The sequence below is a fragment of the Neopelma chrysocephalum genome, unplaced genomic scaffold (assembly GCF_003984885.1).
Source record: "Neopelma chrysocephalum unplaced genomic scaffold, ASM398488v2 Primary Assembly neopelma1_138, whole genome shotgun sequence".
NCBI classification, from domain to species: domain Eukaryota; kingdom Metazoa; phylum Chordata; class Aves; order Passeriformes; family Pipridae; genus Neopelma; species Neopelma chrysocephalum.
In genome coordinates this window covers 1,022,243-1,034,723 of record NW_020897800.1, presented here as the reverse complement: position 1 = coordinate 1,034,723, position 12,481 = coordinate 1,022,243, and the positions used below count along the sequence as shown (strand labels likewise).

The 12,481-nt window shown below is 56.6% G+C and overlaps 1 protein-coding gene across 2 annotated transcripts in view; it reads left to right on the top strand.

Annotated features, from left to right (window-relative positions):
- The window catches only part of DSCAML1 (DS cell adhesion molecule like 1), a 98,116-nt gene that overhangs the window by 83,890 nt on the left and 1,745 nt on the right, over nt 1-12,481 (top strand). The window contains exons 13-32 of one of the 2 annotated variants that reach the window (XM_027699309.1): nt 7-103; nt 202-330; nt 727-894; nt 1,049-1,119; nt 2,018-2,258; nt 3,194-3,340; nt 3,422-3,577; nt 4,121-4,260; nt 5,465-5,618; nt 5,831-5,948; nt 6,037-6,200; nt 6,430-6,528; nt 8,232-8,420; nt 8,504-8,791; nt 8,893-9,048; nt 9,168-9,198; nt 9,561-9,664; nt 9,767-9,919; nt 10,120-10,314; nt 10,766-11,077. In XM_027699309.1, coding sequence (XP_027555110.1) covers nt 7-103; nt 202-330; nt 727-894; nt 1,049-1,119; nt 2,018-2,258; nt 3,194-3,340; nt 3,422-3,577; nt 4,121-4,260; nt 5,465-5,618; nt 5,831-5,948; nt 6,037-6,200; nt 6,430-6,528; nt 8,232-8,420; nt 8,504-8,791; nt 8,893-9,048; nt 9,168-9,198; nt 9,561-9,664; nt 9,767-9,919; nt 10,120-10,314; nt 10,766-11,077 — 3,112 coding nt within the window. Of the gene's footprint in view, nt 1-6; nt 104-201; nt 331-726; nt 895-1,048; nt 1,120-2,017; nt 2,259-3,193; nt 3,341-3,421; nt 3,578-4,120; nt 4,261-5,464; nt 5,619-5,830; nt 5,949-6,036; nt 6,201-6,429; nt 6,529-8,231; nt 8,421-8,503; nt 8,792-8,892; nt 9,049-9,167; nt 9,199-9,545; nt 9,665-9,766; nt 9,920-10,119; nt 10,315-10,765; nt 11,078-12,481 lie in introns of both variants that reach the window. The other variant, XM_027699308.1, reaches the window with a different exon arrangement.

Genomic DNA, 12,481 nt, shown 5'->3' with positions numbered 1-12,481 from the left:
TTGCAGTTGAAACCAGCCGACCGTGGGGACTCCGTCTTCTTCTCCTGCCACGCCATCAACTCCTACGGCGAGGACAGAGGCTTGATCCAGCTCACCGTCCAAGGTACTTGATCCCCCACGCGTGAGCCCTGAGGCCCAAAACCCTTCTGCGAGGGTCCCCCTGCTCCTGGAGGGTCCCTAACCTGCCCGTGTGTCCCCAAGAGCCCCCTGACCCGCCGGAGCTGGAGATCCGCGAGGTGAAAGCCCGGAGTATGAATTTGCGATGGACGCAGCGGTTTGACGGCAACAGCATCATCACGGGCTTCGATATCGAGTACAAGAACAAGTCAGGTGGGTGACAGTGACGTCCCCTCCCTGTGCCACGGCGGGGCTGAGGGCTGCACCCTGGGGCTGGGCTGTGCGGGCAGGTGTGGGGCTGCCCCACCGGCACCTCCAAGGGAATACTCTGCATCCCAGTTCCTTTGATGATGAAGAAAGGAGAGAGCAGCATTAATGAAATATGGTAATTTCTGATGGATGGGAGCATTTGAAAGGGAATATTAAAAGAGACAATATTTGTGAAAAGTTGAACCAACCCCAGATGCACAACGGCGAGAGAGGGAAGCGGCACATCTCCAAGGGGGACAAAAGCTGGAGGTGCTTGGGGACCTCACCTGCCTGAGCACGGCCCCCTCGGCGCCGGGATCCAGGTGCTGACCCTCCCGTCTTGCTCCGCTACTCTTCCAGATTCCTGGGATTTTAAACAGTCTACGCGCAACATCTCCCCGACCATCAACCAGGCGAACATCGTGGACCTGCACCCCGCCTCCGTGTACAGCATCCGCATGTACTCCTTCAACAAGATCGGGCGCAGCGAGCCCAGCAAGGAGCTCACCATCAGCACGGAGGAAGCAGGTGCCAGTCCCGGCTCAGGCTCTCTGGGCACAGTGGGCAGGGGTGGCCAGGGGCAGCCTTGGGTGAAGATAAGCTGGCTGAGACACAGCTCTCCTAAAGCCGAGTGTTTTCCTGATGCTTCTCAACGTGCTCTTTTGGGTTTGTTTCTCCGCAGCTCCCGATGGCCCTCCGATGGATGTCACCTTGCAACCGATGACATCCCAGAGCATCCAGGTCACCTGGAAGGTGAGTGAGGCCAGCATGGCTTTCCCTGGCCACAGGGGCTTGGGCAGCTCTCTCATCTTGTCCTGGGACTCAGCATGTCATCAACACTATGAAGGTCAGGAAGGATTTCCCAGGAAAAATGAAAACCCGAAGGCTGGGCATACAGTTCACGTGGGGCCCTTATTAATCCTGTTTTATAACAAGCTCATTATCTCGTAGGGTGTCCGTGGGGGGCCATGGGGGAGAGAGGATAAATATGTAAAAACTGAGATGCCGGGTTGCAAAGTGTTTGAGCAGGGATCGATAAAACTTAGAATCGGATTTATTTTTCCAAAGCTGCCTAATGAAAAATAAAATTGATTATAAAGTTAGGACTTGGGAATGAACTGCTAAGTCAATAAATTTAGGGTTTCAGCTTCTCCCCCCTCCCCTTAAGCACTGAAAAACAGATTAATGGAAAGTAAGATTCACTTGAAAGATAAGTCACTTCGTTTTAGGAGTATTTCAGCAAGATGGATCGCCCTGGCTTTGTAACATAAATTTGCAATCAACCCTATTGATTTCTTAATGCTTCAGAGAAATATTGTTAAGATTGATCTCAATGTGGCCTCTAAGGCTGCCAGACTTGGGGTTTTCCCTCCTCCTGCTGCGCTGTTCCAGTTGGGGATTGGTGTTGTCTGGGCACATCCCGCTGCCCAGGCCAGCATTTTCTGGTGTCTCCAAGGACCCACAGGACATTTTTTATCCCTATTTTACCACTCAGTGTATGCACCCAAGTGCTGTGGGGAGAGGAAACAACTTAGTAGCATTGAGAAAAGCCACTGTGGGGAGAAGTGGTCGGGGCACAGAGCCCCACAAGCCTCCTGACCCCGTAGCCCTGCATGACACCGCTCTCCATCCCGCCCTCCTCGCTCCTCAGGCCCCAAAGAAGGAGCTGCAGAACGGGGTGATCCGTGGCTACCAGATTGGCTACCGGGAGAACAGCCCGGGCAGCAACGGGCAGTACAGCATCGTGGAGATGAAGGCCACGGGCGACAGCGAGGTCTACACGCTGGACAACCTGAAGAAGTTCGCGCAGTACGGGGTGGTGGTGCAGGCCTTCAACCGCGCGGGGACGGGGCCCTCGTCCAGCGAGATCAATGCCACCACGCTGGAGGACGGTAAGGCTGCCCCTGTGACCAAAGCAGGCAGTTTTCCTGCTCCCCGGTGGCTGGGGGATCCTCGGTCACTCCCTACCCCACCCCAAGCAGGTCTGGGGTGGTGGCTGCCACCAGCAGCACCAGCTGTGTGCACCCTCCGCACCTCCCTGGGAAGGAACTGGGAGCACCAAGGTGTCAGGACATTCCTGGCATGGGGTTTCTGGCACGGTTAGAAGGATGCAAGGTGAATTCAGGCATTGCCAAAGTGCTGGGCAGGTTACCATGTGGGACACGTGGCTGATGGCCTCAGTGGCTTTAAAAACAATGAGAAAAAAGTTTTGCAGCGCCTTTGCTCAGCAGTTTTTCATACTTAATTAAGGCTCTCGTTAGCCTGTCAAACCACGATCGTTTCCTGGCTGCATTAGCACTCCTCCCGGGGTATTCAAGGGCCCCTGTTTTAGCAATAGTGTCTTTTCCATAATTATATTACCTTCATTTCGTTCAAACGGACTATCTGTATTAGTTTATTATACTCTGTCCCTAATTACATGGTGCTTATATTTTTGCACCTAAGTAATATGAAACAATAATCATTTTCAAAGAGGATCGTTACGGTGATGTATTATCATTTAAATGCTCATAAAAATTAGAGTTACCTCTTACGGGGCAATGGGATCTAATTACCTCACATCCAGCCAGCTCTCCTGCTCTCCCCTCCCTGGGAAGCCCAGCCAGTCCCAGTGGACTGACTCCTTGTCACCATGAGCATGTGTGGTCAGTGGTCCAGGAGGAGCAAAACTGCATGTTGGAGACAGAGCACTGCTGGGCAGGACCGGCTCGGGGGGAGACAGAGGAGCAGCAGGATGGGGTCCCGGGGGGGTGCATGGGACACGGCTCCCTTAGCCTGGCATCTCCATCCTCCTGCTGATTGTCCTCCTTGTCCCTCCTCTCCCCAGTTCCCAGCCAGCCCCCCGAGAACGTGCGGGCCATCTCCATCACCTCGGACGTGGCCGTGATCTCGTGGTCGGAGCCCCCGCGCAGCACCCTCAACGGGGTGCTCAAGGGGTACCGGGTCATCTTCTGGTCCCTCTATATGGACGGAGGTGAGCACTCGTGGGGAGGAGGTGACGGGGGGACCCGGGTGGGTGGCGGCCAGGGGCTGATGGGGCCCTGTCTCCCCGCAGAGTGGGGCGAGATGCAGAACATCACGACCACGCGGGAGCGAGTGGAGCTGCGGGGCATGGAGAAGTTCACCAACTACAGCGTGCAGGTGCTGGCCTACACCCAGGCGGGCGACGGCGTGCGCAGCAGCGTGCTCTACATCCAGACCAAGGAGGACAGTAAGTGACACTGCCACTCACTCGTGCCACAGCAGTGCCTTGTGCTGCTGCGCTGGAGTGGCTGCGGGGGCGCGGAGGGAACCCCCCGTGTGCAGCCATGGGCAGGGCATTTCCCTTCCCCTTTTTTTTTTTCCTTTTCCTTAAGTGCGGATATTTAAATATTTACACCCCGCCTGCCCTACTTTAATGCCATTAACTCGGTAGCAGAGCGTTCCTGGGCCTGTGTCCTGCGAAGCAGCACCAGATGCTGGGAGGGAGGCGCAGCTGGGCAGGGCACAGCTGACAGATTAAGGAGATGGCCATTAAAAGCCAATCATGATTTCTAAACCAGAGCTTGGGCTGCAATTAACCCTCCTGCCTCAGGCTCACATGGGAACCAGAGCCACCCATGGAGGGGTGTCCCACAGGCAGACCTGTCCCTGCTTGTACGTGCCCAGCGCTGGTGTGGCTGCGGTGTGTGGTTGGGATGCTGTCACCCCTCCGAGCTGGGCAGAGGCCTTGGAGACTTCCAGGCACTGGCTCTGTCACCCTCTCCCTCCTCAGTTCCAGGTCCCCCGGCTGGCATCAAGGCTGTCCCGTCCTCAGCCAGCAGCGTGGTGGTGTCCTGGCTGCCCCCGGCCAAGCCCAACGGCATCATTCGGAAATACACCATCTTCTGCTCCAGCCCCGGCTCGGGGCAGCCGGTACGTGATGGGGATGGGGGTGAGATGGGAATCACCACCGTGTGCCAGGGAATGCTGAGCTGTCCGAGCAGGAGCAGGAGGGAGGGCTGATGCCAGGCAGTAGCAAAGGCCCCTTGGGGAGGTCCATGCGCTGCAGAGTTGTCCAAGGGCATCCATGGACACCCATCATCAGGACATGGTCCCATTGTCAGTCTGTTCCCGTCTTCCAGCATCTGTCCTGCTCAGCACTCACTCCAGAGGGGGAAACATGCCAGCAGCTGACCAAAAATGAAATAGAAATCCAACCTGGCCCCATCCCTCCTTGGTGAGGGAGAGGTTGATGGGAGGTCTGCAGACTAGTGCTTATCAAAAGCTCCTTCTCAAACTCATTTCACTATCTGAGCCTCTGGTTTCCAGGGCAACATAATCTTTTCATCAAAGCAACTGGTAAAACCGCTGGGATCCGATATTGTTTTCTTGGCATCTTGTCAAAACTGTCATTTGGGTAAAAAAAAAAATTATGTATACTATACAATATTCATATAGGTGTGTCTGCTTTGGGGTACATTTACAGCCACGGGCCCCACAAGGGCACTCGTGTGCAGACAAGGAACGTGCAGGTCCCTGCGTGGTCACACATGTAAATACCACATCCATACCATGCCACGGGGGTCGTGGAGCCCCCATCCCTGTCCGGTGCCAGCAGGGTGGGATGGCCAGACGCTGTGCAGGGCAGCATTTCCCCATGTGGTGCGCTTGGAGTAGGGTGACTTTGGCCCTGATGTGATGGGGACTGGCCCTGGCACTTGCACACAACCAGACCTCTCAGAAGGGCCACGGCGGGGTTGGGACAGTCACTGTGGGTGATGCAGGAGGTGACCCCACGCAGGTTTTGGGGACCCCTTGGCCTCTCACTGTGACCACAGAGGGTTTGAGGCAGGCTGGCGAGGGGTTGCCCCCACACCGGCCCCCACCGCAGCTTGGCGGGTGTCAGGGAAGCGTCCTTCCCTTTCCCGGGAACAAACCATGCCATCGCAGCCATCTGTTCCTCGGGCTCCAGCCCGGGCTCCCTGGAGGAATCACGACACCAGCCGGCTCACACCGGCATTGAGGAACACGGAGCAGAGCTGAGCCGCTGCTCGGGAGCAGACCCAGAGCAGGGCAGCGGGGTGGTGGGAGAGATGGGGTGAGGGTCTCACACATCTCCCTGTCCCCCTCCCCACAGGCCCCCAGCGAGTACGAGACCAGCCCCGACCAGCTGTTCTACCGCATCGCCCACCTGAACCGCGGGCAGCAGTACCTGCTCTGGGTGGCCGCCGTCACCTCCGCCGGCCGCGGCAACATCAGCGAGAAGGTCACCATCGAACCTGCAGGGAAAGGTACGGCAGGGCTGCCAGGCTGGGGGGGACACACCCCTGTCCCCTGCCCCAAGGGGTGCTGTGGCAGCCCCACAGCTGGCGGGAAGGGACGGCTGGGGGTGACCCCAGGGCAGAGGAGGTGTGGTGTGGGTGGCCTCGGCTCTTGCCATGTGCTGTGGGGTCTGTGAATGGGGTCTGTCTCCCACAAGGCTGACCCCCTCCTTGTCCCCAAGCCCCTGCCAAGATCATCTCCTTTGGAGGCACCGTCACCACGCCATGGATGAAGGACGTGAGGCTGCCGTGCAACTCTGTTGGGGAGCCAGTGCCTGCCATCAAATGGACCAAGGACAGGTACTGAGGGGGCCACCAGGGACCAGTGCCAGCTGCTCTGCCCTTGCTGTGTCACACATGGCTCATACACCCTCTCCCCTCCCGGCAGCGAGGACTCTGCCATCCCGGTGACGGTGGACGGCCATCGCCTGATCCAGGCCAACGGCACCCTGGTGCTGCGCTCGGTGAAGGCCGAGGACTCCGGCTACTACACCTGCACCGCCACCAACACCTGGGGCTTCGACACCATCATCATCAACCTGCTGGTGCAAGGTGAGGGTTCCCAGCTCCGTGTCAGGGAGCAGGTGCCCTGCACGGCCGTGCTCCGTCCCCGCGCTGTCGCTGCCCAGTGCTCAGTGGGTGAAGCACCTCGGGGTCTGTCCTGCACGAGGGGCTCGTGCTGGCCCAGGGCTGAGTGGGAGGTCTCATTGGCACTTTTGGGGAGCACAGTTCGGGGCACTTTGTGTGTGTGAGGTGCTCACGGGCTTTCCCTCCTCCTCAGTGCCCCCGGACCAGCCCCGCCTGACCGTCTCCAAGACCTCGGCATCGTCCATCACGCTGGCCTGGATCCCTGGGGACAACGGGGGCAGCTCCATCCGAGGTAGGGCTGCTGTGAGCAATGGGGCTGGTGCCAGCACCTCATCCCAGAGCCATGGGTGCCTCTGCTGCTGGGAGCTGAGGCTCGTGGAACATATTTTTATGCCTTTCAGGCACACCCCTGCACGCTGTGCCACATTTTTGTCTCTGTGCCCCAGTTTCCCCCTCTCCAAAATGCCTCAGAAATGCTCCAGAGCAAGGTTGATGCTTCTGAGCTCACAGCAGGGCCTTCCAGCCCTGAGGAGGGGATTGTGAGGTATTCTGGACAAGCTGCAGGGTCTGAGGTAGCTAAGGAAGGGCACATCACTAAGTGCTCAGGTGCTGGTGGCCAGGACCAGCCACCATCAGCTGCTCCATGTCTCCTGGCAACTCTGAACTCACTAGGACAGGAATTGTCCCCTGCCCCTGCCAGGCTGAGGATTTCAGGAGGGCTCCAGGAGCATCCCTGCTTTCCCAAGCCTCCTTTCTGCTCTGATTCATCTCATGAATTATACGTTGAAACAGCTGCACACGGAGGGGGGAGCGAGGAAGGAGACCTCGCTTACAATTAATTAAAAGCATGAAAGTAATTACAAGCAAATCTCCCCAGCCAGCAGCCTTTCACTCCAGCGGACTCTGTTGATAAATTTGGTTATAATTGGATTAGAAATATTAAAAACATGCTGCATGTACAAAATAAATAAATAACCGGTGGCAGGCACCAGGGTGCCAGGCACCGTGGGCGGTGTGGGGGTGTCAGGGCTGGTGTTGACACCGCTGGGAATCATGTGCCCACAGACCTGGGAAGGTCCAGGTATTACCATCCATAGGGAAGCCTTGGTGCTGGGGAGGTGCAAGAAATGTCCCTTCCCTTGGCACTGCTTTGCCCAAGCCGGAGCTGGTGGTTCACAGAGCACCAGTACCCAGGTGGTGTCGGCACCAGAGTGGTCCTGCAGGCCCTGCATTGTGTGGCTCGTGACACACAGAGCAAGGCAGAAAGCCTACCCTTCTCTGTTATCTTTATTTGAGAATTGGCAAAATATCCTGCAAAAATAGCCAGGTGTGTCAGTGCACTATGAAAGCTTGGTCAGCAGCCGGGGCAGCAGGGTTTTGCTGTCGGGGGCACCAGTGCCCCCAGTGCCATGTCCCTCCTCCCCAGCTCCCTGTGCCTCTCCCTGAGAAGCCCAGACCAGCCATCTTCAGGCTTGCTGGTGGCAGCGTAACAGGTTTGCTCATCTAGGACACAGTGTGCTTCCTAATACTCTTCATCACGGGAGAGGAGGCGGCGTGCAATGACAGAAGCAACTTCCCTGCAGCTTCCCGAGGGAGCTGGTTAATTCCGGCTTTCCCTTTATAGCCTCGCACCAGTCAATCACAGAGAGCACTCCCCTGTGGAAGCAAGCAATGGGGCCATGCTGGTGGCACTGGGGGTGGGCAGTGTGTGACTGGGGCCCTCTGGCAGAGCACTGAAGGGGTGCCAGGGGTGCCCACACTCCTCTTGTCCTGTGTGGTGGGCAGAGCAGGCAGATTCCACCGGCACTCGTGAGCACACAGTGGTGCACAAATCTGTGTGTAGTGGGTGCCCTGGTGCTGCTGGGCTGCGTTGGATTTGGGAACTGGGTGTGCCAAGGTGGGAGGGGGTAGCCACAGGCTCTGTGCCAGCCATAGCCCCTTCCTCTCGCCCTCACCCCTGTGCCTGGGGGTGACCCTCTGTCCTTGCTCCCAAAGGCTTTGTGCTCCAGTACTCGGTGGACAACAGCGAGGAGTGGAAGGACGTGTTCATCAGCTCCTCCGAGCGCTCCTTCAAGCTGGAGAGCCTCAAGTGTGGCACATGGTACAAGGTGAAGCTGGCGGCCAAGAACAGCGTTGGGGCCGGACGCATCAGCGAGATCATCGAGGCCAAGACCCACGGCAGAGGTGAGCCAGCCCCGCGGTGTCCCTGGGGGACACAGGGCGGTCCCCTCCCCGCCACGGCCCTCCTGACAGCCCCTCTCCCGCAGAGCCCTCCTTCAGCAAGGACCAGCACCTCTTCACCCACATCAACTCCACGCACGCCCGGCTGAACCTGCAGGGCTGGAGCAGCGGGGGCTGCCCCATCACCGCCATCGTCCTGGAGTACCGGCCCAAGGGCAACTGGGTGTGGCAGAGCCTCCGCACCAACAGCTCGGGCGAGGTTTTCCTCACGGAGCTGCGCGAGGCCACGTGGTACGAGCTGCGCATGAAGGCCTGTAACAGCGCCGGCTGCGGCAACGAGACCACGCAGTTCGCCACGCTGGACTACGATGGCAGTGAGTGGGGGCATAGGGCAGTGAGTGGGGGCACAGGGTGGGGGGTGCTGCTGGGGGGGTCCCGGGGCACTGATCGCCCACCCGCCCGCGCTCTGCCCTAGGCACCATCCCCCCGATCAAGTCTGCCCAGGGGGAGGGCGACGACGTGAAGAAGCTCTTCACCATCGCCTGCCCCGTGATCCTGGCCACGCTGGGAGTGGCCCTGCTCTTCATCATCCGCAAGAAGAGGAAGGAGAAGCGGCTGAAGAGGCTCCGAGGTGAGATGGGGCTCAAGAGGCTCAGCGCACAGGACCGGGCTGTGTTCCTGGACGGCCTTGCTGTGCCCTAAACATCTCCCTTAAAAAAAAACACCTTGTTTTTTGTGTCTCTTGCACAGATGCCAAGAGTTTGGCTGAAATGCTGATCAGGTGGGTCTCGGAGCTGCCTGTGGCTGGTGCTGGGTGGGGAAGCAGGGGAATGCTTTGTGTCAAGAGCTGGTCCTGGATGCTTTTAAGCCCAGGTTCAGCCCTGTCTAGTTCAGACCTTCCTGGGCTCGGGCTTGCGAAGGTTGTGTTGGTGCCCCTGTAGCACAGCAGCCTGTTGTTCCTGGCTGCTCCAGCCTGCTGGAGGGTTCCTGGCACCCACCCCAGAGCTTGTCTGAGCAGAGCTGAGCCCTGGGTGGGCTGGCTGGTGGCAATGCCCAGCCCGTCCTAGGCTGGAGCCGCCGGGGCTCTGTCCGGTAATGGCCGGGTCTGCATCCCCTCTTACCTCACAGCAAGAATAACCGCAGCTTTGACACGCCGGTGAAGGGGCCCCCGCAGGGCCCCCGACTGCACATCGACATCCCGCGGGTGCAGCTCCTCATCGAGGACAAGGAAGGCATCAAACAGCTGGGTAAGCACAGCCAAATCTCCCATCCCTTTGTGCCCCCGAGTGCAGGCGCCTACAGCGAGCTCCTGGCCAGAGAAAGGTCTGAGCTCCAGCTTCTTCCCGCAGGGGATGACAAAGCCACCATCCCTGTGACGGACACGGAGTTCAGTCAGGCAGTGAACCCCCAGAGCTTCTGCACGGGCGTCTCGCTGCATCACCCTGCTCTGATCCAGAACACGGGGCCCCTCATCGACATGTCGGACATCCGCCCCGGCACCAGTGAGTGGGGGCAGTGCTGTGGGTGGGTGTGCTGGGACCAGCACGGGGGGCTTGTAGACCCCTGTCCCCCAGCAGTGGCCGTGCCCAAAAGCAGCTGCTGGTAAGGCAGAAGTTGCGGGCAGTGCTCCAGGGAAGATGGGACGGCATCCTGGCTGTCTGTGGGAGGGACCCACCGTGACTGTGTCACCTTTGTGCCTTAGACCCCGTGTCGAGGAAGAGCGTGAAGTCTGCGCACAGCACCCGCAACCGCTACTCCAGCCAGTGGACCCTCACCAAGTGCCAGGCGTCCACCCCGGCACGGACCCTCACCTCGGACTGGAGGACAGTGGGCTCCCAGCACGGCATCACGGTCACCGAGAGCGACAGCTACAGCGCCAGCCTCTCGCAGGACACAGGTGGGCCAGCACTGCCCAGAGGCTCCCTGGCACTGCTGCTGGCGGGGATCTGCCTGTTTGGGGTGCACAGGTTCACTGGCCACGACCCCGAACTGTGAGTTCAGGGCGACTGCAGAAGTAGAACTTAGTCAATGGGATCGTAGAACCACCACGTGGTGGCTCTGAGCAGCCAGACCTGTGCCCAGTTCTGGGAACAGATAGAATCCTAGAATCCCAGAGTGGTTTGGGTTGGAAGGGACTTTTAAGATCATCCTCTTCCATCCCTGGCCATGGCAGTGACACCTTCCACTAGACCAGGTTGCTCCACACCCCATCCAACCTGGCCTTGCGGATGGCCGGGTGTATCTCAGCAGGGACAGCCTGGGCACTCCCGTGATGACAGTGACATGGAAAAAGGCACTCCCCGGGCAGGAAAAACTCCCAGGTAGGTGACACGTCCTCTCCTCCACAGACAAGGGTCGGAACAGCATGGTGTCCACGGAGAGCGCCTCGTCCACCTACGAGGAGCTGGCGCGCGCCTACGAGCACGCCAAGCTGGAGGAGCAGCTGCAGCACGCCAAGTTCGAGATCACCGAGTGCTTCATCTCCGACAGCTCCTCCGACCAGATGACCACGGGCACGACGGACAACGCCGACAGCATGACCTCCATGAGCACCCCGTCCGAGCCCGGCATCTGCCGCTTCACCGCCTCCCCGCCCAAGCCCCAGGACAGCGAGCGCGGCAAGAGCGTGGCCGTGCCCATCCCACACCGCGCCAGCAAGAGTATGTACAGCTCCTGCCAGGCCCCAGCCGTATGCCTTATTTTAAGTGGTATATTTTAAATACTACAGTGTGTATTAAGTGTGCGTGTTACAATTAATTGTGTATTAATTGTGTGTTACAATTATAGCCTTTTTTAAAAATGTAGTTTACAGAACATATTACGTAGACACAATTAAAGGCAAAAGTGTTTCATAGCACAAATATAACAATATATAAGAGACAATCTAATAACGCAGGGCCTTATTTAGCCATAAATCCTTATATTAAGGTATTAAATACAGATAATGCTACAGAACACAACACAGCTGAATATAGTTTACTGTAGAACAGACACTATTTATATTAGTGTAGTATATTTACTATGACATACACAGCACCGACGTGTGCTGTACACTGTAGCTGTAACATGTGGCAACATTCAACAACACGTGGCAACATGTTATGGCAAAGAGAAGGGATATTTACACACACCAGCTCCCAGAGCAGATGGGATCTGCACCCCCCAGGATCTCCCACCCTGTGTCACACACTAACAATACAGACCCTACAAGGTTTTAGAGATGAACAGGCACTTAGAGAACACACCACACAATATATACAATTAAAGCAGTAATGCTATAGGGAGAGAGGTGTTATATGTTACAAAGACAAAATAATAACTGTGTTTTACATCTACATGTAAATCCTTAAATTAAGGGAAGGGACTATAGCTGCAGATGATGCTACAGAACACAATTAAAGGCAGTAGTGTAATACAACAGAAATATAACACTGTAACACCTATAAGAGACAATATAACAATGCTGGGTCTTATACATACAGCAACATAAAACCTTAAATTAAGGTAATAACTATATATGATGCTATATAACACAGCATAGCAGAATCTATTATTGCAGCACAGACACTACACTGGCAGAGTAAAACCTGCCATATAACACACTATCTATCACACTGCTGTGGGCTCTAACAGGTGCTGCAGAGACTGGGAATATTTACCACAATGCTTTACAGAGCAGAAGGTGATCTTTATGTGCAGAGATACCACTGTGATATATCCCAGGTTAATAACAAGCATCCTGCAATACAATACATTTTTGACCCCGGGCATTAGAATCTGGCAGATTCTGACAGATTCCGTCACTTTTTGACCCCGGGCATAAGAATTTGACCAATTCTGTCAGATTCTGACACTTTTTGACCCTGGGTATTAGAATTTGTCAGATTCTGTCACTTTTTGACCCCGGGCATTAGAATTTGTCAGATTCTGTCACTTTTTGACACCGGGCATTAGAATTTGTCAGATTCTATCAGATTCTGATACTTTTTGACCCTGGGCATTAAAATTTGACCAAATGATTCTGTCAGATTCTGTCAGATTCTGTCAGATTCTGTCAGATTCTG